Source organism: Remersonia thermophila, chromosome 2 (genome assembly GCF_042764415.1).
Source record: "Remersonia thermophila strain ATCC 22073 chromosome 2, whole genome shotgun sequence".
Classification (NCBI taxonomy): Eukaryota; Fungi; Ascomycota; class Sordariomycetes; order Sordariales; family Chaetomiaceae; genus Remersonia; species Remersonia thermophila.
This window is the reverse complement of record NC_092218.1, coordinates 2479608-2501421: the sequence shown is the minus strand read 5'-3', so window position 1 is coordinate 2501421 and position 21814 is coordinate 2479608. Positions and strand designations below refer to the sequence as shown.

At 62.1% G+C, this 21814-nt stretch overlaps 6 protein-coding genes across 6 annotated transcripts; 2 read left to right on the top strand and 4 right to left on the bottom strand.

Annotated features, from left to right (window-relative positions):
• Positions 1 to 816: 816 nt before the first annotated feature.
• VTJ83DRAFT_2138 (uncharacterized protein) lies at positions 817 to 2590 on the bottom strand (the record flags this gene model as incomplete). Its single annotated transcript, XM_071008375.1, has 4 exons — positions 817 to 1892; positions 1971 to 2048; positions 2134 to 2235; positions 2296 to 2590. The coding sequence occupies 4 exons, from the start codon at positions 2588 to 2590 to the stop codon at positions 817 to 819; spliced, it is 1551 nt and encodes a 516-aa protein (XP_070868678.1).
• Positions 2591 to 3217: 627 nt separating this feature from the next.
• VTJ83DRAFT_2137 (uncharacterized protein) lies at positions 3218 to 4490 on the bottom strand (the record flags this gene model as incomplete). Its single annotated transcript, XM_071008374.1, has 3 exons — positions 3218 to 3762; positions 3847 to 4315; positions 4395 to 4490. 3 exons carry the CDS (start codon positions 4488 to 4490, stop codon positions 3218 to 3220), a joined length of 1110 nt encoding a protein of 369 aa, XP_070868677.1.
• A 1016-nt stretch (positions 4491 to 5506) lies between these two features.
• On the top strand, positions 5507 to 8299 carry VTJ83DRAFT_2136 (uncharacterized protein; the record flags this gene model as incomplete). Its single annotated transcript, XM_071008373.1, has 2 exons — positions 5507 to 5705; positions 5874 to 8299. The coding sequence occupies 2 exons, from the start codon at positions 5507 to 5509 to the stop codon at positions 8297 to 8299; spliced, it is 2625 nt and encodes an 874-aa protein (XP_070868676.1).
• A 490-nt stretch (positions 8300 to 8789) lies between these two features.
• Positions 8790 to 12080, bottom strand: VTJ83DRAFT_2135 (uncharacterized protein; the record flags this gene model as incomplete). Its single annotated transcript, XM_071008372.1, has 1 exon — positions 8790 to 12080. The coding sequence occupies one exon, from the start codon at positions 12078 to 12080 to the stop codon at positions 8790 to 8792; it is 3291 nt and encodes a 1096-aa protein (XP_070868675.1).
• A 2516-nt stretch (positions 12081 to 14596) lies between these two features.
• Positions 14597 to 16226, top strand: VTJ83DRAFT_2134 (uncharacterized protein; the record flags this gene model as incomplete). The annotated part of the gene is made up of 2 exons (XM_071008371.1): positions 14597 to 14756; positions 14839 to 16226. The coding sequence occupies 2 exons, from the start codon at positions 14597 to 14599 to the stop codon at positions 16224 to 16226; spliced, it is 1548 nt and encodes a 515-aa protein (XP_070868674.1).
• Positions 16227 to 18071: 1845 nt separating this feature from the next.
• VTJ83DRAFT_2133 (uncharacterized protein) lies at positions 18072 to 20617 on the bottom strand (the record flags this gene model as incomplete). The annotated part of the gene is made up of 2 exons (XM_071008370.1): positions 18072 to 19370; positions 19439 to 20617. 2 exons carry the CDS (start codon positions 20615 to 20617, stop codon positions 18072 to 18074), a joined length of 2478 nt encoding a protein of 825 aa, XP_070868673.1.
• Between the last annotated feature and the right edge of the window lie 1197 nt (positions 20618 to 21814).

Below are 21814 nucleotides of genomic sequence, written 5' to 3'. Positions count from 1 at the left end.
TCCCGGAGAGGGGGTGCAAGTAACATACCCCAACGGCCCCTCGGTAGCGAGGGCGTACCGAGGAGGCTCGCCCTGTGGGCGTGTGCATTCCCACTTTACATAGATGCACACATAGATACGTGGGTAGATAGATACCACCTGCTTCTGCCGTGCCATTCATTCATGGGCCCCCCACCGCGAGCCCCTGGATTGCAGCTTGCTGCACACGCCCGCTCGCTCCCAAGGGAGGGTATCCACAAGGCCGTCAGATGTTGTATGTTCATCTGGCTCTGGTTCTGGTCGGGAGAAGAGAGTGTGGAAGATGCGACACTCTTGCCGTTGACACGTCCACGAACACACACACACACACACACACACACACACACACACACACACACACACACACACACACACACACACACACACACACACACACACACACACACACACACACATACATACACACACATACATACATACATATATACATACACAGGAGCGAACGCACACACATACACACACATACACACACAAACCTACCTACTCACGTAGTACATAGGCGCTACACGTAGGCAGTCGGCACAACCATGCACCAACCCATTAGCAAATCGAACCAACGCACCAGGGCTTCTGGCCCGGCCGTTCAGGGCCTGGAACTTTGGCTTTTTCTTGTATTTCCAGCCAGCTCGGCCCGGCAAAGCTGTTCTGGCCTACGTCCCGAAAGCACAGCCCGCCGTACCCCCGTGCCTCGTCGCACCCGCAACCCCCCGAACCGCTCTCCCTCCCCCCCCCCCCCTCGCCTTCTCACCTCGTCGCTTCCGCTTCCGCGGTAGCTGCTCACTCCCTCGGCGCGAACGCCACCGCCCTCGGCAGCCGGAAGCTGGCGCAATACATGCTCTTGGCCGGCGCGACGGCCCTCACGAGGTGCACCGAGGCCGCCACCTCCGGGAGGCCGTCCTCTCCGACCGTTTCTTCCCGCCCCTCCTCCTCCCCTTCCTTGGCCAGCCGCACGCGCGCGCCCAGGGCCTTGGACACGCGCTCGCACACGTCGAGCTTGGGCCCGTCGTCGTCGGCCTTGGGGCCGAAGCAGTGCACGTGGACCATGGGGAGGAGGCGGCCGCCGGCGCCGGGAGCGAAGAGGTCCTCGTGCCCGGCGTACAGGCCGCGGTAGCTGGGCAGGAAGTCGATGGCGGAGGCGGGGAGGTTCATGACGAAGTGCGAGATGGTCGGGGGGATGGGGATGCGTTCCTCCTGGGCCGGGGCCTGGGGCTGGGCCTGGGGTTGGGAGGAGCTGGATGGTTTGCTGCTGCGGCTGCTGCTGCTGCTGCTGCTGCTGTTGTTGTTGTTGTTGTTTTTGCCGCCGCGGCGCGGGGGTTTGACCTTGGCCGGGAGGACGGCGCATTCCCCGCGCCGCGAGGCCTCGAGGACGTCGTCGGCGGCGCGGCGGATGAAGGCGTGGCCGTCCTCGCAAAAGGGCCGCACAAAGGGCGCGACCTTGTTCCTTTGGATGGCGGCCTCGAGGCACTTGAAGCTCTCCGGGTTCTTGTCGTTGGCCCAGACAAAGACGCGCTTCTTGCCCGCGGGCACGGCGAAGGGGCCGATGCCCGCCATGACGTCGCAGACGACCTCGCCCGGCCGGAAGAGGGTCACGAGGCGGCGGTGCTCCGTCTCCAGCTTGCTGTTCCAGTAGACCTTGGAGTAGTCAAACTCAAAGGTGCAGTCGCCCTCGTTGACCGTCACCTGCATGTCGTCCGGCCCGGCGAGCACCTCGTACTGGAACGTGCGGAACTCGGACTCGGCGCCCACGTTGTCGACCTTGTTGATGACGGTCCGGATCTGGGGGTTCTTGTCGAGCAGGATCTCGGCGATGAGTTGCTTGTAGGGAACGTAGGCGTCCCGCAGGTTGAGATGGGCTGGCGCTGTTAGCCGGCCGAGGCTCCCCGCGCGGCAAAGTGCGAGCCGGAACGGGTGGCTTGTCGCTTGTCACGTACCTACGTGGCCGGCAATGTTGAAGCCGGAGGGAATCTCGTCGTGGAGGTCCTCGGGCAATATCGAGAGCATGACGTCCCCTGATGCACGCGTCAGATCGGCCGGCGTCCCTGGAGGATAGCCGAGAGGCGGAGAGAGAGAGAGAGAGAGCGAGACAGAGCTTACGGTAACTCCAGTAATCATAGTCGAGCTTCAGCTCATAAGGCATCACGGACAGGTCCTTTTTCTGAACGCCATCTTTGAGCACGGGGCCCCACGTATCAGGGGCTGCGATGGCGGGTCAGCATCCGTTCCCTCGTGGCATGAGAAGAGCATGGAATCGCCCACCTTCGGCCTTGACGCCGGGGGTCAGGAGCAAGCACTTGCGGCCCTGCTCGGCCAGGGCCTTGTCCGGATGGGGGCAGATCGGCGAGACCCTGTCGGCCTGCAGGATCTCCTTGCTGGCCTGCAGAGCCTTGCGGTAGTGGGCGATGGTCTTGTTGTCGTGGACGGCGGCGGCGGCGATGCCAATGGATTTTGAAAAGAGGGCGCGGTTGAGCGCCGCGGTGCCGGTGCGGACGATGGGGACCTGGAAAACGGTCATGTCGCCCTCCGCATGGTACGGTGACTCGGGATGGCTCATGGTTGTGAGTTAGCCTGGCAAGCCCCAAGGTTGCGTGACTTGACCTGACAGCTGGAGTGAGCCGTTGTAGAGTATTATTACTCACCTGTGAGAGTGAGCTCAGGAATGCTGTGCAAGAGAAGGCCTGATGAAACGGTGCGCTGCTTGAGACCCGCCATCAAAGACTTTTGGCCAATCGGAGAGGGCTTGGGGACTTGGAGGAGGATGGTTATCAAGGTTCCAAGTAAGCAACAAGAGAGAACCTGAAGCAGAGAGACGGGAGTTGAAGCATTTCCAAAGACTAGATTGCGTTTTTTTCCTCATGGATTTTTTTTTTTTTTTTTTTTTTTTTTGGCTATTGTCCTGTCCCAATTAGGAAATCTTGACGCCGTGCGAAACCCGTAACAGATGCCAAGGGGTGTGTCACATCATCAACTTGGGAGCGGAGAGTGAACCACCAAGCGCCAGACCTAACGCCGCCATTTCAACCACTTCTATGACCATAACTCCCGTTCTCCCGATCTTCTAAAAGGAAAAAAAAAAAAAGAGTTCCTTACATGTTGTAGCGGATATCTGCCATTGCAAAACGCTTGCCTTGATGGAAATCCCACACGCTGCTTCCCCCCTCCCCTCTCTCCGCGGCATCGCCTACCTCCCCTTCCGCATCTGCGCCTGGGCATACTTGCGCAGGCCCCGATAAAAGACTTGATACTCGACTCCCTGGTTGTCGGGAACGTGGAAGATCTCGGTCAGGCGGATCTGCCAGGGCGGGTAGCTCGAGAGCTCGACGTGGGGGCCGAACAGGATGAGCAGGTCGGGCTCGGACATGATGCTCTCGGTGAGCTCGGCGTCGACCAGCTCCATCGAGATGTCGTCCGGCTTGAGCTTCTTGCGCTGCGACATCTCGGCCAGCGTCTTGGTCAGGTCCACCATCGAGTCGCGGCCGTCCTCGGCCGAGATCAGCAAGACGGAGAGGTGGAAGCCCGAGCTGTCGTCCTCGTCGCCGCTGCTGCTGCTGCTGCCAATGCCGCCGCCGCCCGCGCTGCCGTGGAGGTGGCTGCTGCTTCGGGCAGACTCGATGGCCGGCATGTGCGGCGCCCGGACGCTCAGGGAAGGCCGGTCGCGCCCGAAATAGGAGCGGAGCTGCTGCGAGATGGCGAGGTGCGTTTCCGGCAGGAACTCCTTAAGAAAGCCTACAACATCGAGGCCATCGCCCGGAGGCCCCAGGTCAGCCCTTGTCAATGTCCCACCGAAGCTTTGTTGGCCGCGCTACGTACCCGTCTTTTCGTACACCGACAGCTCGGGAATGCCGGCGCTCGCGCACCAAGCGGCCACGTCGGCCACCTCGTTCATCAGCCTCTCGAGACCGGCGCTCCGACGTCCCTGGTCGTCGAGCGTGAGGATGACGCTGAGGTGCTTGGGCAGCTTGCGCAGCCCCTTGACATCGCGACGTATCAGCTCGGGGGTCCGGTGGTGGTAGTAGTAGACGGAATAGAAGCGGTTGGCGACGGCGTGGTAGGCCTGGCGGAGGCGGATGTAGACCGAGAAGAAGATGTGGATGATGACGAAGACGAGCTGGTGGTACTGGCGCAGGAGGAAGCGGCGCACGCCGAGCCTGGTTTTCCTGTCCTGGCGTGTCCTCGAGGCGGAGGCGGAGGAGGAGGAGGAGGAGGAGCGGGCGTTGGTGATCTCGTCGACGCGAGGCGAGCTGGACCGGGATCTGGGGGGCGGTGGAGGGAGGTAGGGCTGTAGGGGAAAAGGCAGCACGCGTTAGCATCTTTGCTTTTTTTTTTTGGCATCGGGTGAAGGTGTCGTCTCTGCGAACCTGGAAGAGCTTCAGCCTCTCCTCGGGGGTCATGAGCTTGTGCCCCGCGCGAGCGTCGGCTCGGTATTTGTTGAGGTCGCGCGGATTGAGCGCCATGGTGCCTGTCGTTCGACGGGGGGTGTTGTGGAAATGGGGGAAGGGAATGGGAATGGGGCGATGCCGCTTGCTCGGACGGTTGCCGTCGAGACCGAGAGCTCCGGAACCGCCTGGAACGCGGGGTGCCGGGAATTCAGGACAGCAGGATGCCGCAGATGGAAGAGCAGGACGAAGACACAAATTCCGCGTCCTTGACACCTGGGAGAGCGGGAAGAAGGGGGTTGGGCCGAGGCTGCAGGTGGTCGCGAGATGCGGACGGGACGTGGAACCTGTTTCTTGTTATTATCATGTGCTTGTCGTGGCCAGACCAGCAAGGACGGACACAGTACGCAGTAATCATGGACGGACTGAATTGCGGTGGAACCGTTGCGGCTTGCCCAGCCCCACCGTGGATGGAGCCAGCCAAGCCAAGGCCAGGACCCGACAGGACCCGTGGACCCCGTGGGACTGCTGACGGGAGCAGGGGGATGATGCTGCCACCTGCTGGAGCTTGGGAATGAAAGGTGCCTCCCTAGGTACCGTAGGTACCTTACACGGTAGGTGCCCTGGCCTGCTAGGTATTGTACAATTGGTTGATACCTGTAGTTACCTTACCTTCCATACTGTCCATGTACAGGCAGGCCAGGAACAATACAGCCCGCCTACCTGATTGGAACCCACCACTGGCTCTCCCTCCCCCCCCACCTGCACTGCCAGACCAGACCAGGCCAGCTCCAAGCAGCAACCGCAACTGCAAACACCAACACCAAACATCAAAACAAAACTCCATTTCCCTTGGGTTACCCGACTTCCATACCCTAGGCGTCACCTCCAACCCTCCCGATCCGCCTGCAGCCTTGACAAAAAAAGACGCTGCTTAGGCACCTTGGGTGCTTTCGATTGGTCACCTACAACGCTTGGACAAGGCTCTCGACGACTCCCCAAGGTACCCAAGGCTGTACCCCTCCCCCCGACCATCCGCCAACGGGGGAGGTGATGTGGTGGCCAACGTCAACTTCACTGCCATAGCCACAGCCATGGAACGCCCGGGCTCGGCGGCATCGCGCCCGCTCTTCCCTCGGGGCCCCAGCATCACCCTCGACGACTTCTCCAGCCAGGACTTTATCGTCAGCGACTTTGTCGACTCCCTCGCCGAGGCCGCCCTCCCGGCCAGCCGCCGCTCCGGGCCCGCCCACCAGGCCTTTGATCCCAAACCCTTGATTCGGACCTTTGAGAGTGAGCCGGCCCCCTTTTTTTGTTTGTTTGTTTTCCGTCTTTTCCAGGCGGTGCACCGGCTGCCACCGGCTGCCCTGCTGCCCTGCTGCCCTGCTGCCGGGTTTCGTTTCCTTCGCTAACAAATGGCCTGCCTGCCTGCTTGCTTGCTTGCTTGCCCCTTTGCTACAGATGCTCTATCACAGCTAGGCGTCCTCTCCGAGCAGCTGCAGGAGAGAGAGTCGGAGCTCCTCTCCCAGGTCCGCCGCGCCGAGATCCAACATGACCAGACCCTCGAGACCCTCGGCCGCAAGCTCGACCAGTCCATGGCCCAGTTCGAAGCCCTCGACCTGTCCCTCAACAGCGGCGTCGCCAACGGCGGGTCCGTCCGCGGCGACGGCAGCGGCGGAGGCGGCAGCAGCAGCGGCGGCAACATCGCCGTGCAGATCGGCGAGAAGCTCGAGGAGCTCGACCGCAAGCGCCGCAAGGCGCAGGACGCCAACTTTTTGATCCAGTGCTGGACCGAGGTGACCGAGACGGGTCAGCTCGCCTCCCTCGAGGAGATCCAGCGCCAGGGCGGCGCCGAGAACAAGGTGCGCTGCGCCGTCATCGCCCGCCAGCTCATGCGCATCAGCCAGCGCCTCGACCCGGCCTCGTGGGGCCAGGCGGGCAGCGGCTTCCGCGGCAACGGCGTCACCAACGGCGTCACGGGCGTGAACCGCCGCCACAACACGCGCGAGGTGCTCGAAAAGTTTTCGGAGCAGCTCGAGCAGGACCTGCTCAAGCAGTTCAACAACAGCTACCGCCGCCAAAACTTTGACGACATGCGCGAGTGCGCCCGCGTGCTCCGCGACTTCAACGGCGGCGCCAGCGTCATCGCCGCCTTTGTCAACCAGCACCAGTTCTTTATCGACCGCGACCAGCTCCTCGCCGAGGAGGTCACCACCGACGGCGAGACCTGGGACCAGCTGGCCGACCCGGACTCGGAGCCCCCCGGCGTCGAGCCCAGCCTGCAGTCGCTCGTCGACGAGGTCCGCATCGTCATGCAGGACGAGTCCTTCATCATCAAGCGCGCCTTTCCCTACTACGAAACCGTCCTCGTCAAGTTCATCCAGCGCGTCTTCCAGCAGTCGATCCAGCAGCGCCTCGAGATGGTGCTGGAAAAGGCCACCACCGTCTCGTCGCTCGCCTTCCTCCGCTCCCTGCACGCCTCGCGCGCCTACATCGCCGCCCTCGTCGAGGACCTCAAGACGCACGGCCTGACGGAGCACCCGGAGCCGTGCTCGGCCCAGATCGCCCAGACCCTCGACCAGCAGCTCGAGGAGCTCTTCATCCCCTACCTGGTCGGCAGCTCCTACATCGACCGCGAGCGCCGCAGCCTCGAGGAAATGTACAACTCGCTCCTCTTCAAGTTCACCGTCTACCACTCGCGCCGCAAAAAGGCCCCGTCCGGCTTCATGGCGGCCATCGCCCAGCAGGGCAACCAGCTCATCGCCTCGGCCAAGGACGCCTACATCCAGCGCCTCGAGTCGTCCGACCTGACCCCGACCCAGAAGCGCACCATGCTCCGCGTCGCCGGCATCCAGGACGGCGCCGCCGGCAACAAGAACGACATCGACGTGTCGGACCAGGACGGCGTCCTCAGCGTCGCCTACGCCAAGCGCATGATCGGCTGGCTCGCCGAGAGCGTGCGCCGCATCCTCGAGATGGGCTCCGCCAGCGACACCCCCAAGGACGTCAACGCGCTGCTCAACCTGCTCCTCACCACCGTCGGCCAGGTCTACGTCGAGACGGCCCTCGACGCGGCCCTCGACCAGGCCTCGGCCCAGGACAACGCAAAGACCGAGCCCGACCTCTCGTACCTGCCCAACCTCCGCCCCGCCGTCACCATCACCAGCCTCGTGTCCCGCTTCGTCCACACGGTCCTCATCCGCCTCGCCGAGAGCAACACCACGGTCCGCCGCAGCATGGAGGCCCAGACCAAGCTCGCCGTCGAGTCCATCGAGCGCAAGACCAACGCCGTCATGAAGGCCACCCTCGACGTGGCCGTCCACTGGGTCGCCAAGCTGCTCGCCCAGCAAAAGCGCCTCGACTTCCGCCCCAAGGACGACGACCTCGAGGGGCTCGTCGACTCCCTCCAGACCCCGACCTGCCAGGCCATCTGCACCTTCCTCGCCTCGCGCGTCGCCGCCCAGGCCCGCCAGGCCGTCGACGGCCCCAACCTCGAGGCCTTCAGCTCCGAGCTCGCCGTCGCCGTCCACCGCCTGCTCTTTGACCACCTCAAAAAGTTCCAGGTCAACGCCACCGGCGGCCTCATGGTCACCAAGGACATTGCCCGCTACGTGTCCACCATCCGCGAGTGGCCCGTCGCCAAGGAGGTGGAGGCGCTGCTCGAGGTGCTGACCGAAATCGGCTACCTGTTCATCATCGGCCCGGAGGCGCTCAAGGAGCGGTCCCGGAACCTGGCCACGGGGGCGGCGGCCGGGTCCGGGGGAAGCAGCGGCGGCGGCGGCGGCGGCGTCGGCGCGGGGCTGTCCAAGGCGGATTTCAAGGCGTTTGTGCAGAAGCGCGAGGACGCGTCGAGCCCCGGCGTGCAAAGCGTCTTGGCGGGCTTGTAGAAGGCGCGTCTCTCTGTCGGCGCACGAGCGTGGTGGATATCAAGGAAGAGCTGGGTGTTGGTCTTGGTATATTATCGTGTTTTGGAAAGCCCCGGGGCCCGGGCTGCCCCCGGGTGCGTCGAGCCCTTGTAAGCGTGCCGCCCAAGTGTTGCAATACAATGATACCACTGCGTTTGTCTGATGGGTCATGCCGTTATCCAAAGAAGAATATTTTTTTTTTTACTCTCTCTGCTGGTCCCTTGGTGGTGTTCGAGTGGAATCTAGAAAACAATCAATAGCTTTTTTGGAGAGAGATTCATAAAGGGTAATAATACTCTACATACGGTCCCATTTCCAACACCAGGTCCCTTTCCTCCCCCATGTCCCATACCAACAATACACATGGACTTTTCGTACAAGCTCTATGTTCTTTTTGATCATACACACCATATCCAACACCATCTATTCGCCCCCCCTCCCATTGCCTCTGTCACCACCGCCCATGTTTCCCTCACGGACTGCTCGGCTCCCCCGTGCTCTCCTCCTCCTCCCTCTTCGCCTGCTCGATCCTCCTCAGCAGCTTGGCGCAGATCCGATTGTCGCGCACGTTCACGTCGGCCAGCTCCACCTCAAACACGTCCCCGGCCTTGATGTCGGCCAGCCTCACCACGTCGTTGAGATGCTCGAGCTCGACGACGGCGGGGCGGTCGAACCAGTCGAGCTCGCCCTTGAGGGTGCGGCGCGGCGTGACGCTGGTGACGGTGTAGCGGAAGGTGCGCGGCAGCGGCGGCGCGCCGGGGGAGACGTCGCCGAAGCGCCAGGCGCGGACGAGCGCCTGGAGGATCCACTGGCCGTTGCCGTCAAAGTTGTCGGTGAGGCGCGAGTGGCGCTCGCGGATGCGCAGGCGCGGGAGGATGGCGTCTTCGAGGGCCTTGCGGGAGAAGGGGAGGAAGGCGAGGGAGCCTTCCTTGGCGGTGGCCACGGCGGCTTCGGCCGGCGCATCCTCCGCGCGGCCGCCGGGCGGCGGGCGGATGGCGAGGGACCGGCCGCGCTGGTGCTCCTCGAGCAGGGCCGCCTCGATCTGCCAGTGGACCACGAGGTCGGGGTAGCGGCGGAGCGGGGATGTCACCTTGGTGTACAGGTCCAGGCCCATGATGAGGTTGGGGCCGGGGGTGGTGGTCATGGCGAAGCCGCCGACAAAGTTCATCATGACGTCCCAATGCTTGCGCGGGGGGTTCTTGCCGGCGGCGAGCTGGGGCAGCAAGACGTCGTTGGTGAAGGCGCGCAGGGCCTCGGCGCTCTCGCGATCCGTGTTCAGCTGCACGCGGTACGGGATGGGTATGTCGCGTTCGTAGCACCACCGAGCGCCGACCTCGCCGGCGAGCTGCATGATGCTGCTGACCAGCGGGTTTCCGGGGTTGTCGTACGCGACGCGTATGTACGGGTCGCCGTTGTAAAAGACCAGGTCGTTGTGCGCCACCTCCCGCGACACCCCGTCCAGCGAGACGGTGGCCTTGGGCTTCGGCGGGTACGCGGGCAAGGCGCCTCTCTCGACGCGGTTGCGCTGCAGGGCGGCCGCGAGCTTCGACAGCGTCTTCAGGTCGTGCCTGTGCGCCTTGGACAGGTCGGCGGGCTTCGCCATCCTTCTGGCGGGCTGGGAACCCGCCGCCGGACGAGCGCCCACCTCGAGAACCTGGGGCGGGACGTGGAGATGGCCCGTGTCTTCGACAACCGACGCCACGTCTTCGGGCGTGATGTACACCACATCGCGAAGGGTGCCCGGCGTTATCTTGCTGTCGAGCAGATGGCCGTCCTCGTCGACCAGGGCGCTAAACGTGAGGGTCGGCTGGTTGGGCCCCAGGGAGAAGGCCTCCCGAATGGCCGGGTGGTCGAGCATGGGATGCTGGAAACCGGCGAGGTAGGACGACTGGGACTTGACGGCGGCCAGCTTGGCGAGTTCGCTATCGGGAGCGAGGCGGGAAGCGGGATCGGCCACGTGGACGTGGATCCAGTACTTGCCAGCGCCGGCGGCTTCGAGCGAGATGCCGTCGTCAACGTCGAGGGTGTCGGCCGAGTCGATGCAGTACACCGTGGAGCGGGCGAAATCCTGGCGGAGATGGGCCACGCGATCGGGGCCTAGCTCGGCCGGACCGGCGACCTCGGGCTCGGCCATGTGCCGCTGGATCTTCTGCTCCGGAAGACGCAGGGCGTGGCGGGCGCTGACATCCCAGGGCGGAAGCCAACCGATCTCCTGGAGGAAGGTCCAGCCGGTGCTGGCATCGAGCAAGGCATCCGGGTAGCGATCGACGAGGCGCAGGATGGAGGCGCCGATCCAGTGGTACTCGGAACCCGGGCGGAACCCGTCGCACGCGGCCCAGTGCTCGATGAAGCGGAGCAGGGCGAGGCCCGTGTCGGAGAAGGCCGGGATCTCGGAGGGGTCGAGGGCGGCGGCGTCCTTCTTGCGAGGGCCGAGCATGCCATAGGGCGACCACGCGCGCTGCTCGCGCGACCGATCGATGAGCTTCCGCGCTTGCTGCAGAAACTCGGTGAAGGCGCCGGCCGTTCCCCGGGCGAGCCTGCGCGAGGACGGTTTTGCTTGGCTCAGGAGCTCGCAGTACTGGCGCACCATCTCCTCGACGCGGATCACGTTGGCCTGGACGGCGGCGGGGTACAGGGCGTAAGGATAGCCCTCGTGGTGGCGCGCGCCGCGGTTGAGAGCCCGGAAGGCGATGTCCTCATTCTCGATGACCGAGTGGACGGCGTACAGGGCCTCGGGAGGGAAGGCGCCCTTGTTGCGCTTGAGGGATGCGGGGAGCAGGAGGTCGGTGATTTCGCGCAGGCTCAGGATCTTCTCCTCGGAGCCCAGCTGAGCGCTGGCGCGGCTGAGCCTCTCGACGTACGTCTGGTGGATGAGGCGGGACTCGGCCTGGAACTTGTACATCCTGCGGATCAGCGAAGCGCCGACGTCGCGCGATGGCCCGAGGTTGAGGTCCTGGAGCTGGTTGAGCACGGTTTCCGAGGCCGAGAGCGAAGGGATGGCGTTGATGACGGCCTGAAGCTCGGCGGGATCCTGAATGAAGCCCTTGACGACGAACCCCGAGCGGATGTTGCGGCAGGTGAACCACTTGCCGGTGTGGGTGTAGAAGTGCAGGTGGCCGTTGAACCTGCCCAGCAGGATGGCGAGCAGGCTGACCTTCCACGTGCCCGTGTTGACCTCGACAAGGTCTCCGGGGCTCAGCACGGCGGCTTCAAGGCCCGCGTCGACCATGTCGGCGCCGTCAAAATGGGTCGTGTCATGGTCGTCCTCGGTGGCCAGGTCGACACGCACGGCAAACTCGCTTTGGGGCCTCGTCAGCATGTTGCCGACGCCATAGGCGGGCTCGTCGGCCGGCATGGCCAAGGCGGGAACGGGATTTTCGGCCTCCCATTTCTTGAGACGCTCGCGGATGCTGTTGGGGTTCCTCGAGGCCTGCAACGAGGCGTGGACAGGCGACCAGTCGAACGAGCTACCCGAGCGGGCCGTCGAGTCGGTGGATGCGGACCTGAGAGGGGACCGGCCAAGGGGTGCGAGGGTCCGAGACAGCAGCCAGAGCCTGGCGGGCCTTGCTACCGGCGTTGTTGTCCATGTCGTCGATGAGGTTGAGGTTGAGCTTGAGGTTGGGGACGACGACGACGACAACGACGACAACGACAACGACGAGGATGATAGCGTCCTAACTTGGGTTGGCAGAAAAATGGAGTCGGCCGGCCGGAAGGCAAGACACCTCCAGCAGACATAGTTGTGGGCGCCCCGTCGCATCATGACGGCTTCCAAGCTCCGAGTCCAGGTCCCGAGTTCCGAGTTCCGAGTTCCGAGTCCGTGTCCGTGTCCGGGTCCGGTCCTGGTCCCGCTCCGGGGGTTTGTGTGGAATGGAAGTTGGTCCAGAAAAAAAAAAAGTTGCACGCGCTAGCCAACCAGAGACGGTACGCGAAGTCACGTGATCAATTCTGTTTGTCCTCTCGAAGCCCACTGCCGCAAACCCTAACCCTTCTCATGTCTTCTTCAGGAGGCCAGGAGGCCCTCACCGGGGCATCCTTGCGCAAATGGAGATGCTTTCGTCAGCAAAAAAAGGTCTCGGTTCCTCCCGGTCCTTTCTTCAACCCTTCTGCAACAACAAAGGTCAACGTTTTGAGGGTTTTTTTTTTTTTTTTTTTTTTTTTTTTGGCTCTTGCATCTCCCTCTCCTCATCAGCCATTCCGCCAGCCAACCATCAACCCAACTTCGAAAACAAAACAAAAAAAAATCGCTGAGAACTTCCGACAGTTCTGCGGAAGAATTAGTTATTAGTGCATGCCACCCCCAGATCGGGTCGCGATCCAACAATCTTTTGGAGTTCAAGGTGGCAGCGCTTGGAAAGACGCACACGTTTCCCAATGGAGAATGCATTCTGCCGGTTGGTTTCTCGTTTCCACCGGCGCAGACCAGGGGTTGCGCGGTCTGGGCCCACGTACCGCTCTGCGATGTCATGCAAGGGACGCTGCCCCCTGCCAGGCACGCTAGGAACGCCACGCACTGTCCTCCCGCCGTCGTCCTCATCAGCACGCTGGCGAGCGATGCGAGCGTCCATTCGCGCGGTCTTTCTGGTCACGTTTCGCGCTCACGATGCGCCGGCTCAGGAGAAAAAAAAAAGACGATCCATTGTCGTCCAGGTTCAACTGGCCACGAAACACCGCCTACGGAGCGCAGAAGCCATTCGAACGCTACCATCCAAAGCCAATCTTGGTTGGACCGCTGTTCCAGGCCGCCACCCGACAGCGCTCGGGGATGGTGCACTACGTGTACCTTGCAGCAGCGTACGGCATAGACATGCACTACACAGTACAACAGTCCATACATACAGCACGCAACAGCTCAGCACGGAGATTTGAGAGTAACCCCATACAATGCATAACCGGCCTTGTTCCGGGGTTACAACGATGCAAAATGGAAGAAAGGCAAGGCCTGGTTCCAACGACCCAAGAGAAAGCCTGATGTCATGCCGAATCCTCCTGGGAACATCCCCGTTTTTAGCTTGGGCCATAGGGCACCGTTCCCACGAGCAACGGCCTCCTGAAACAGGACCCCCAAGAACAGGCACCGCCAATTTCTGCTCAATGTCGCTTACCTCATTTCCCCCGCCCGCCGAGCAGCCACTCACACCGCGTTTTTTTTTTTTTTCTTTTCGTCGGCGAGGGGGCGGTCCCTGATCACCTACTATGTACTGTGTACACAGTACAGGAGAGAGCACCCAAGACGAGGTGAACGGTGAGACCAGCGCTGGCCGAGGCGCTCTCTCGCTCCTCCGTGCGAATGGCAGGGCGCCTAGGAACTTCCTGGATTCATCAGAGTTGAGCCAAGCACTGGAACCGCGACTCCTTTTTCGGGGATGGCTTCCCTCCATGTCTCACACCCTCCATCCCGGTCTCTGGTTGTCGACAATGGTTTGCAGAACATGACAGACCGATGATGATGATGATGATGATGATGATGATGATAATGATGGGAACAACAAACGTACATATACAACAGCTGCACAAGTTCGGTGGTAACCATCAGCTGCGCAGCAGCCCTTCCCAAACGCTCGTCATCGCCGCCGCCGCCGCCGCCGAATGGACTGTGCGGGCTCGCTCCGCGATCCCTTCCCCAGAGACACCGCCAACACCGTCACCGGGGCTCCCTGCAGACTTCCCCAATCCGCGCTGCCCCCTTCATCAAAGCCAGCCGAGAGTGCCCTGGCGGTGACTTTCCGACCTCGACCCCAAGCGGGAGCCTGGGAACCTTGCTTAGGTTCTCGGCAACGCGACTCTGCAAATGAGCTCTCCACATCCGATCGCCAGGGGCAGCTCCACCACTCAGCAGCCCGGGCACACCGCCAGCCCCATGGCGAACGGCCGTTGATGAAGGCGAGAGTCTGGCCTCGCCCGGCCCTCTGATTCGGCAGGACCCCGGCGGGCCGGGGGCGCATCTTCCAAGAACGCCAAGGGGCTTGGTGCCGGCGCCTGCATCTCTTCTAATTTGCGGGCCTGTGCCCATTCCCACACGGCCCCGGCTCTGTTGTCTTCCCCTTTCCCTCCCTGCCCCCCTGGTGCCCCCTGGCGAGCGTTTGCTGATATAGTTCGGCGCTCGAGGGCCTCGAGCCTTTGTCGTTTTGTTACCCTTTCCTTTCTCACCACCACCGCTTCACTCCTTTAGCGGGCACTCGTTTTTGTCGCGGACGATAACTCTTCATAGACGATATTCGGGAAAGAGGTTGAATATTGTTTCTGGACATTGTTCGGATCGACAAAGCTTCCCCCACGATGAAGGCTTCGATTGTTGCTGCCGCCGCGGCCATGGTCGCCGGCGCCAACGCCAGGGCCCACGGCCACCGCCACGCCCACAGGATGCTGGAGAAGAGGGACGCCGAGACGTGCGGTTGCACCACCGTCTACTCGACCATCTACGGCACCGACTTCACCAGTACGTATTTTTATGCGAAGCAGGCGAGCTAGAGAGAGGCTCAAGACGGGGGAGCGAGTTGGAGGCTAACCGAGCTTGACAGTCATCCCTGCTGCCACGTCGGCCTTCAACCCGGTCGCCGTGCCGGAGCCGACCGGCGCCGTCGAGGTCCCGACGCCCATTGCTCAGATCTGCCCGACGCCCGGCACCTACACCTTCCCGGCCACCACCGTGGTCGTGACCGAGACCACGACCGTCTGCGCTCCCTCGTTCACCGAGGTCCCCAGCGGCACCCACACCCTCGGCGGCGTCACCACCGTCGTCACCACCGCCACCACGGTCGTGTGCCCCGTCGCCACCACCGAGACCCAGGACGGCACCGTCACCAGCGTCATCAAGACCACCACCTTCGTCTGCCCCGAGGCCGGCACCTACACCATCGCCCCGATCACCACGGTCGTGCCCACCCCCACCACGGTCGTCGTCCCCGTTGTCACCACCATCTGCCCGGGTACCTACACCGCCCCCGAGATCACCACCACCGTCACCGCTACCAACACGGTCATCTACTGCCCCTTCACCTCGGTGGGCGCCCCGGAGCCGACCGCCGAGCCCACCTCGGCCCCCCAGCCTCCTGCTGAGGAGCCTGCCAAGGAGCCCGTCAAGGAGCAGACCCCCCCGAGCCTCGGCGGTGGCCAGCGCTGGGCCATGACCTACACCCCCTTCCGCGAGGACGGCACCTGCAAGACCGCCTCCGAGGTCAACACGGACGTTGCGGCCATTGCCAGCGCCGGCTTCAGCACCCTGCGCGTCTACTCGACCGACTGCGACACCCTGCCCAACGTCGGCGCCGCTTGCCGCACCTACGGCCTGCGCCTGATCGTCGGTGTCTTCATCGGCTCGCCCGGCTGCGAGAACGGCAACCCGACCGTGACCGCCCAGATCGACGCCCTCAAGAACTGGGACGGCTGGGACCTCGTTGACCTGGTCGTCGTCGGCAACGAGGCCCTCTTCAACGGCTTCTGCAACGTCTCGCAGCTCACCAGCCTCATCGAGCGCACCAAGTCGGAGCTCTCGGGCGTCGGCTACACCGGCCCCTACACCACCACCGACGTCGTCTCCGCCTGGGAGAACAACGACGTGTCGTCGCTCTGCTCCGTCATCGACGTCGTTGCCTGCAACGCCCACGCCTACTTCAACGCGGGCACCCGCCCCGCCGACGCCGGCAAGTTCGTCCGCGGCCAGCTGTCCATCGTCGAGAGCATCTGCAACAAGCCCGGCTACATCCTCGAGACGGGCTGGCCCACCGCCGGCAAGTGCTACGGCGTCGCCTGCCCCGGCGTGGAGGAGCAGGCCGAGGCCATCCACTCGATCGAGGCCGAGATCGGCAGCAAGTCCGTCTTCTTCTCCTTCCGCAACGACCCCTGGAAGCAGCCTGGCGAATGCGGCTGCGAGCGGAACTGGGGCTGCGCTCAGGTCTTTGGTGTCTAAGCACGCACGTGTTGGGAGCGGCGTTTTCCTCTTCTCTGTCTCGCGCGGTTGACAAGGTCTTGAGAGTCAAGAGCCCATTGGGACTTTTGGTCGACTGATAAGTTATATATCTCTGTGAATAATACAATTGTAAAAAAAAAAACCACACACGACCCTACAATCATGTCCGGCTGTCAGCTTATTTCCTTATCTCTCATGATCCAATCTGCGTTGTACATAGAGCATCGGGAATATTTCATCGTCGTCATCATCGTCCTCCTTCTCACTGCCTCTTGGGGAGAGCATCCGGTTGAACGTTTTCGGATCCATCAAGTTGCTCCTCTCCCCTCTCCTCCCCTCCATTTCCTCTTGTCTTGTACCATACTCTGTTTGTGTACCCATGATCCAGAGATTTGCAATGACAACAAGAGATGGCTGATTGTCGGGCAAACCATGACGGAACCGCGAAGCAAGGAAAGAGAGAGAGAGAGAGAGAGAGAGAGAGAGAGTGTGTGTGTGTGTGTGGTGTGTATGTGTGTGTGTTTGAGTGTGTGAAAGAGCGTTAGTGTTGTCCCGTCGGTGGTTTTTTCCTCGATGTCTTGGTGGATGTGCTGTGGCGTGGCCATGTTGAACCATCCATCGCTCGCTGTCTCCCTGTCGTCGCCTCGGCCAATGTCTTGCGGCACGGGTCCGATGATGGAATGACCCCTCAAGGGCCCCCAAGACCGTTGCCGATGGTCCCTCACAAACAAAGTGTACCGGAACATTGACGATGCATGGGGAACGCAGTAGTTATTACCGGTGAAGATTTCCATGTCCCCTGACGAGCCTCGGGGAGATTGCGCGGTGTTCGATTCATATCCCGCCGCCTTTCCCGAGGATCTGATCTGCTGCGCCTCTCCCGCTCGGGGCTTCATGCACGGTCTTTTCTTCGATAGTAAACGCACATGCACAACGGGATCCTGCGTCTCTGTGTACGCAGTAGGTTCATCATGTTACGTACCTCTCTTCCTTTCCTGGCTGCCACCCGAAGAAGATCCCGCATGCATCATGGTAACATCAGCACGAGGCATTTGACACTGACATGGAATCAAAGTCGAGGGTACCGCGGCGGGCAGGCGGGTAACTACCTGCGTATTGCGTATTCCACCTCCGTCCCGTCTTCCCCGTCTCATCATCAGCCTCGAGTTCTCGAAGAAGAAGGGTGCCTTACTTTCCTCGAGAAGTGATTGGCGTGTTGGTCATTTGCCGCGGCTGGTTTTCTTTTCTTTTCTTTTTTTTTTTTAATCCCCTCTGGGTAGCCAGGATCCTGACGCCGTGTCTGGCTGCGCTGGCTTTTGCCTTTTTGTCCCAAGCAGCGTCCCCTCTGCCGAGATACTTACCTACTAGGTACCTTACCTGGCCCGTGCCCTATAGGGGAAGGACTGCGTGTGCTCATGGAGTTTACGAAGAAGGTGAAAAGGAAACAACACCATACCACCAAGCAACCTCGCCTTATTACACAGCGCAGTCAAGGGCGATGTTGGTGCCATGTCCTGCGACTTTGCCGTTGTCTTCACGCCCATCGAGTGCCAGCCTCATGGCAGGAGCCAAACTATTACAGGCCCAAAAAACAAAACAAACAAATTAGCGGTATCATAAGACCCATCCCCCTGCGCAAGTGCCAGATTCCGAATCTCCCAGATGATGCTGATGCTCCCCAAGGACCATGCGCTGAAGCCGTGACCGTGACTCCCAAGTTGTATATAGCACGAGCCGTAAACCGCCTCCTCATCCCCGGTTATCCTTGTTGTAAGTACAGACACCCCCTCGTCCCAAAACCGTCTGGCTTGCCGATCTACCTCTTGGTGCCCTTTCCGGAACCCCCTAGAAAGGCTCCACGTAGGTAGATGCAGCAATCCTCTTCCGCCACCTCGTGCCGGCCCCCTTGATGCGTGCCGTCTCGGTAAATATCGACGGTCGCCAATCCAGACCCGCCGCAGCCCAAGACGGCGAAGAGGAGCTCGACGATGAGGACGGCCGTCTCGAAGCAGCTTTCCCCCTCCTATAGTGGCATGCCTGCACGCCATGCAACCCCTCGTCATCCCAAGCCAGCTCTTCGGTCGCCTCCGCCTCCACCGCGGCGCACCTTTCGAAATGCAGGATGCCGCCTCTGGCCGGGTCACAGCAAAGCACCATCAGCTCTCTCCCGCCGTCCGCGAAATCCAGGCCGCCCAGCTCGCCAAACACGTCAAACGTCTGCTTCGACCGGAACGTCCTGGCGTCGATGACGCTGATGTAATCTGCCTCCTCGGCGGCGACCAGGACGCGCGGGCCGCTGCCGATGGGCGAGAACTTCAGGCTGCGAGCTCCCGCCATGTCGCTGCGGATGGTGCACACGGAAGCCCCCCGGCCCGTGTGGTTGTCGGTGAGGCGGCGAGCGTCCCAGACGCGCACCGTCTTGTCCTGGAAGGCCGTGGCGAATGTCCAGCCGTCGCCGGCCCAGTCGCAGGCGAAGCCGTAGTCGCGGTGGCCCGAGAGGCGATGGAGAACGTTGGCGCTGGGGGCGTCGCCGCTTCCGCTGGGGACTTGGCCGGGGTCTGCCGCCGTGACGAGCACGTCGACGCTGTCGCCGACCACGACGCGCAGGCGGCCGTCGGGGGAGACGGCGCTGCAGTTGGTGAGGAAGTCGTACGTCTCTTCTGACAGCCAGGTTTCTGTGGCGAGGTCCATGACGCGAATGCGGTTGTCGTTGGAGGCGAAGGCGGCGACGGGCCCTGAGGATGCCCTGGGCTGGTAGATAGCCACGTGGTTGGTGATGCCGCCGATGCTGGTTGTGATGGTGCCCGAGCTGCAGGCCAGGTGATCGGGCTCGCCCGAATCGAGGCGGCGGATGAGGTACTCGCCGCTGAAGCCGCCGGCGACCAGCATGCCGTGGCCGGCGGCCAGGGTGGATATTTGGGACGAGGTCCCATCCGGGAACTTGAGCGCTTGGCGGGCGTCGTTGGACACCGGGTTGAACTGCTCCACGGCTTCCCCGACCGGGTAAAAGACGCGGGAGCGCGACGCTGCTGCGAAGATGTGGCGTAGCTGGAAGTGGGACAGCGAGATGTTTCGTTTGATGTCCATCCGCGAGAACCGGAAGAAGCTCTCCCTGGCAGGGAGAACGACGTCGGGGTAATCTGGCTGTACGCACGGAGGCGGGTCAGCTCTCGGTCCGTTTCGCGATGGCTTGCCCTCGCATGCTCTCTTACCTTCCACTTGTCCGAGTCGTCCACGTTGACGTAATTGCTGTAGGTCAGCAGCCGCCGCTCCCTGGCGTCTCGCCTCTCGACGCCAATCTCCTCCCAGTTGATGCCCTGGAAGTCGCAGCGATCCCCGTCTAGGTCGTCATAGTAGACCGTATCGTCCTCGCCGCGCGGCTCCTTCAGCGAGTCCACGGCCGAAGGGAAGGGGCAGCGGCCGCGGGTGGTGTCCCGAAGCGAGCGGCTGTGGTCCACCCAGGACAAGAGAAACCCGGTCAGCGAGTGGTTGTGCGGCAATACCGAAGTCGACGAGAACGGTTGGAAGCTGATGGAGTCTGGGTTGGCATCCATGTTGTAGAAGGCGGCGACCTGCTGGATCATGTTGGCAACAATGGCGGGCGGATCGATGTGGGGTTCGTCCGCGAGCGGTGGAGCGTCGTAAGTGCTGGGAGCCTCCCAGAAGAGGGGGCCGAGGTGAGGGCCGTGCGAAGCTGCCAGCACGCTCAAGCCGTCGTCATCCGAGCCGTCGATGCCAGCCCCAAAGGGCGCGTAGCTGGTGTCGTAGAGCATCGTGTCCAGATCTTCGTCATCGTCGTCGTCGTCGTCGTCATCGTCTGCGGCATGAGGATGGTGGTGATGGTACTGATGGTGGTAGTGGTGGTGGTAGTGGTGGAACGGACAGCTCGTGTGGTCTTGGAAGCCGTAATCTTCTTCCCAAAAATCGGCGTTGTCATCATCATCGTCGTCGCCGTCCTCTTCCTCCTCCTCCTCCTCCTCCTCCTCATGCTCGTCCTCGGTGGATGCGTCGAGCAGCCCGAGGATCTTGGCGATGTCGTCGTCCAAGCGATTCACACCAGCTGCCCTCACGTCTGTCTCGTCGTTGTTGTCCTCCCCGTCGTCATCATAGTCGTCATAGTCACCCAGGTAGGCTTGCGGCCCCCAGTCCCCGCGGTTGTCTTCATCCGAGGAGCTGACATAGTCCTGATATTCCTCCTCCTCTTCCCCCTCGTGCCCGCCAAATGTGCCCAAGGCCGAAGCAACCTCGCAGGGGCTGTCGTCCGACATATGAAGCGGCGCGCCGCCCATCATGTCGGCGTCGTCTCCATCCAGGGGATCTTCTAACGCGGCGGGACCCATGGTCGAGGGCCCCGACAGGTTGAAGGGCCGGTCATGGGCGCGGGATCCCATGGGCAGCAGGAAGGGTTCTCCGTGGTTGGGGGTGGAGAAGGGCTCTTGTTTGATTCTTGAGGGTGGGAGGTGGTATTCGGGTAGGCCGGGGCAGTGCGGAGAGTGAGGTACGGAACCCAGGGGAAGTGAACGAAAGTCGGACCCGAAGAAAAGGAAATTCGAGAGAAGGCGCCCGGGTTTGGGCGAGTTGGTCCTCTGAGAGACGACGGGAGCGGCGCCTCACGGGACCTCTTGGGCTGTCGTGCGCGTGGTATGGATGGGAGCAGTGGTAGGTGGTAGGTGGGTGGGGGGGGGGGCCGATGCAAGCGCAGCCGCCTTTCCCGTCCTAAGTCCCAAGACGCGGGCGCTCACTGGTCTCTTTTTGGTCGCGTCCCGCTGTGGACACAGAGGGCCAAGACGGCCAAGGCAAATAACCGACAGTGGGCAGTCGGGTCCAGTGTCGGATCAGCGATATTCGGGCAGGCAATGGCGACGAGATGGGTAGGTAGGTATGGATGTACGCAGTACTGGAAGGTAGTGCCCGTCGATGGAGAACGCCCCCCTTCCCGATGCGTGCACGCCTCGGCTATGACGCCACCGCAGGTTTCCAGGCTGCCAACCCGGAACCGATGGAAAGAAGAAAAAAAAAAAAGAACGGAGTTGTGGGAGGAAGGATGTCCTGACGTGAGAGGAAGAGAGAGGTTTGCGCTTTGTCTGAGGAAGGCATCGGGCAGATGGATGGAGGTTGCCCACCGGGGGGGGGGGGGGGGGGGGTGAGCTTGACGAATCAGGACGGTACGTGGTGGCGGGGCGTCTCGGGGGGGCAAGCATGTCATGTGGGACCTACACAGTAACTAACTGCCTGACCACCAACCTAAACTTCAATCCTCAACGTCTTTGCCCACTGGAAAGATCAAAAGTGGCTGGGATCCCAGCATTTCTCATTTAGGCGGTTTAGAGTCCGTTGGCTGCTTGCTGCCGCGTCCTTTTCTTTTCCCGTTTTTCTTCTTCGTACATTGGCACCCCACGCTGTCCTACCTGATACCTGCCTGCTTCCTCCTCCCCTGTGTTATCCCAGCTTCGACTGACCAGCTGCGCTGCGCTTCCCCCTATCTTGTTGCATCGCGCAGTCGATCAGGTTAACGTCGGGTGCTTGAGCTGGGGGGGGGGGGGGGGTCCTCTCACCCAATCCCTTCGTTCTGCTGGATTCTGCTGGAC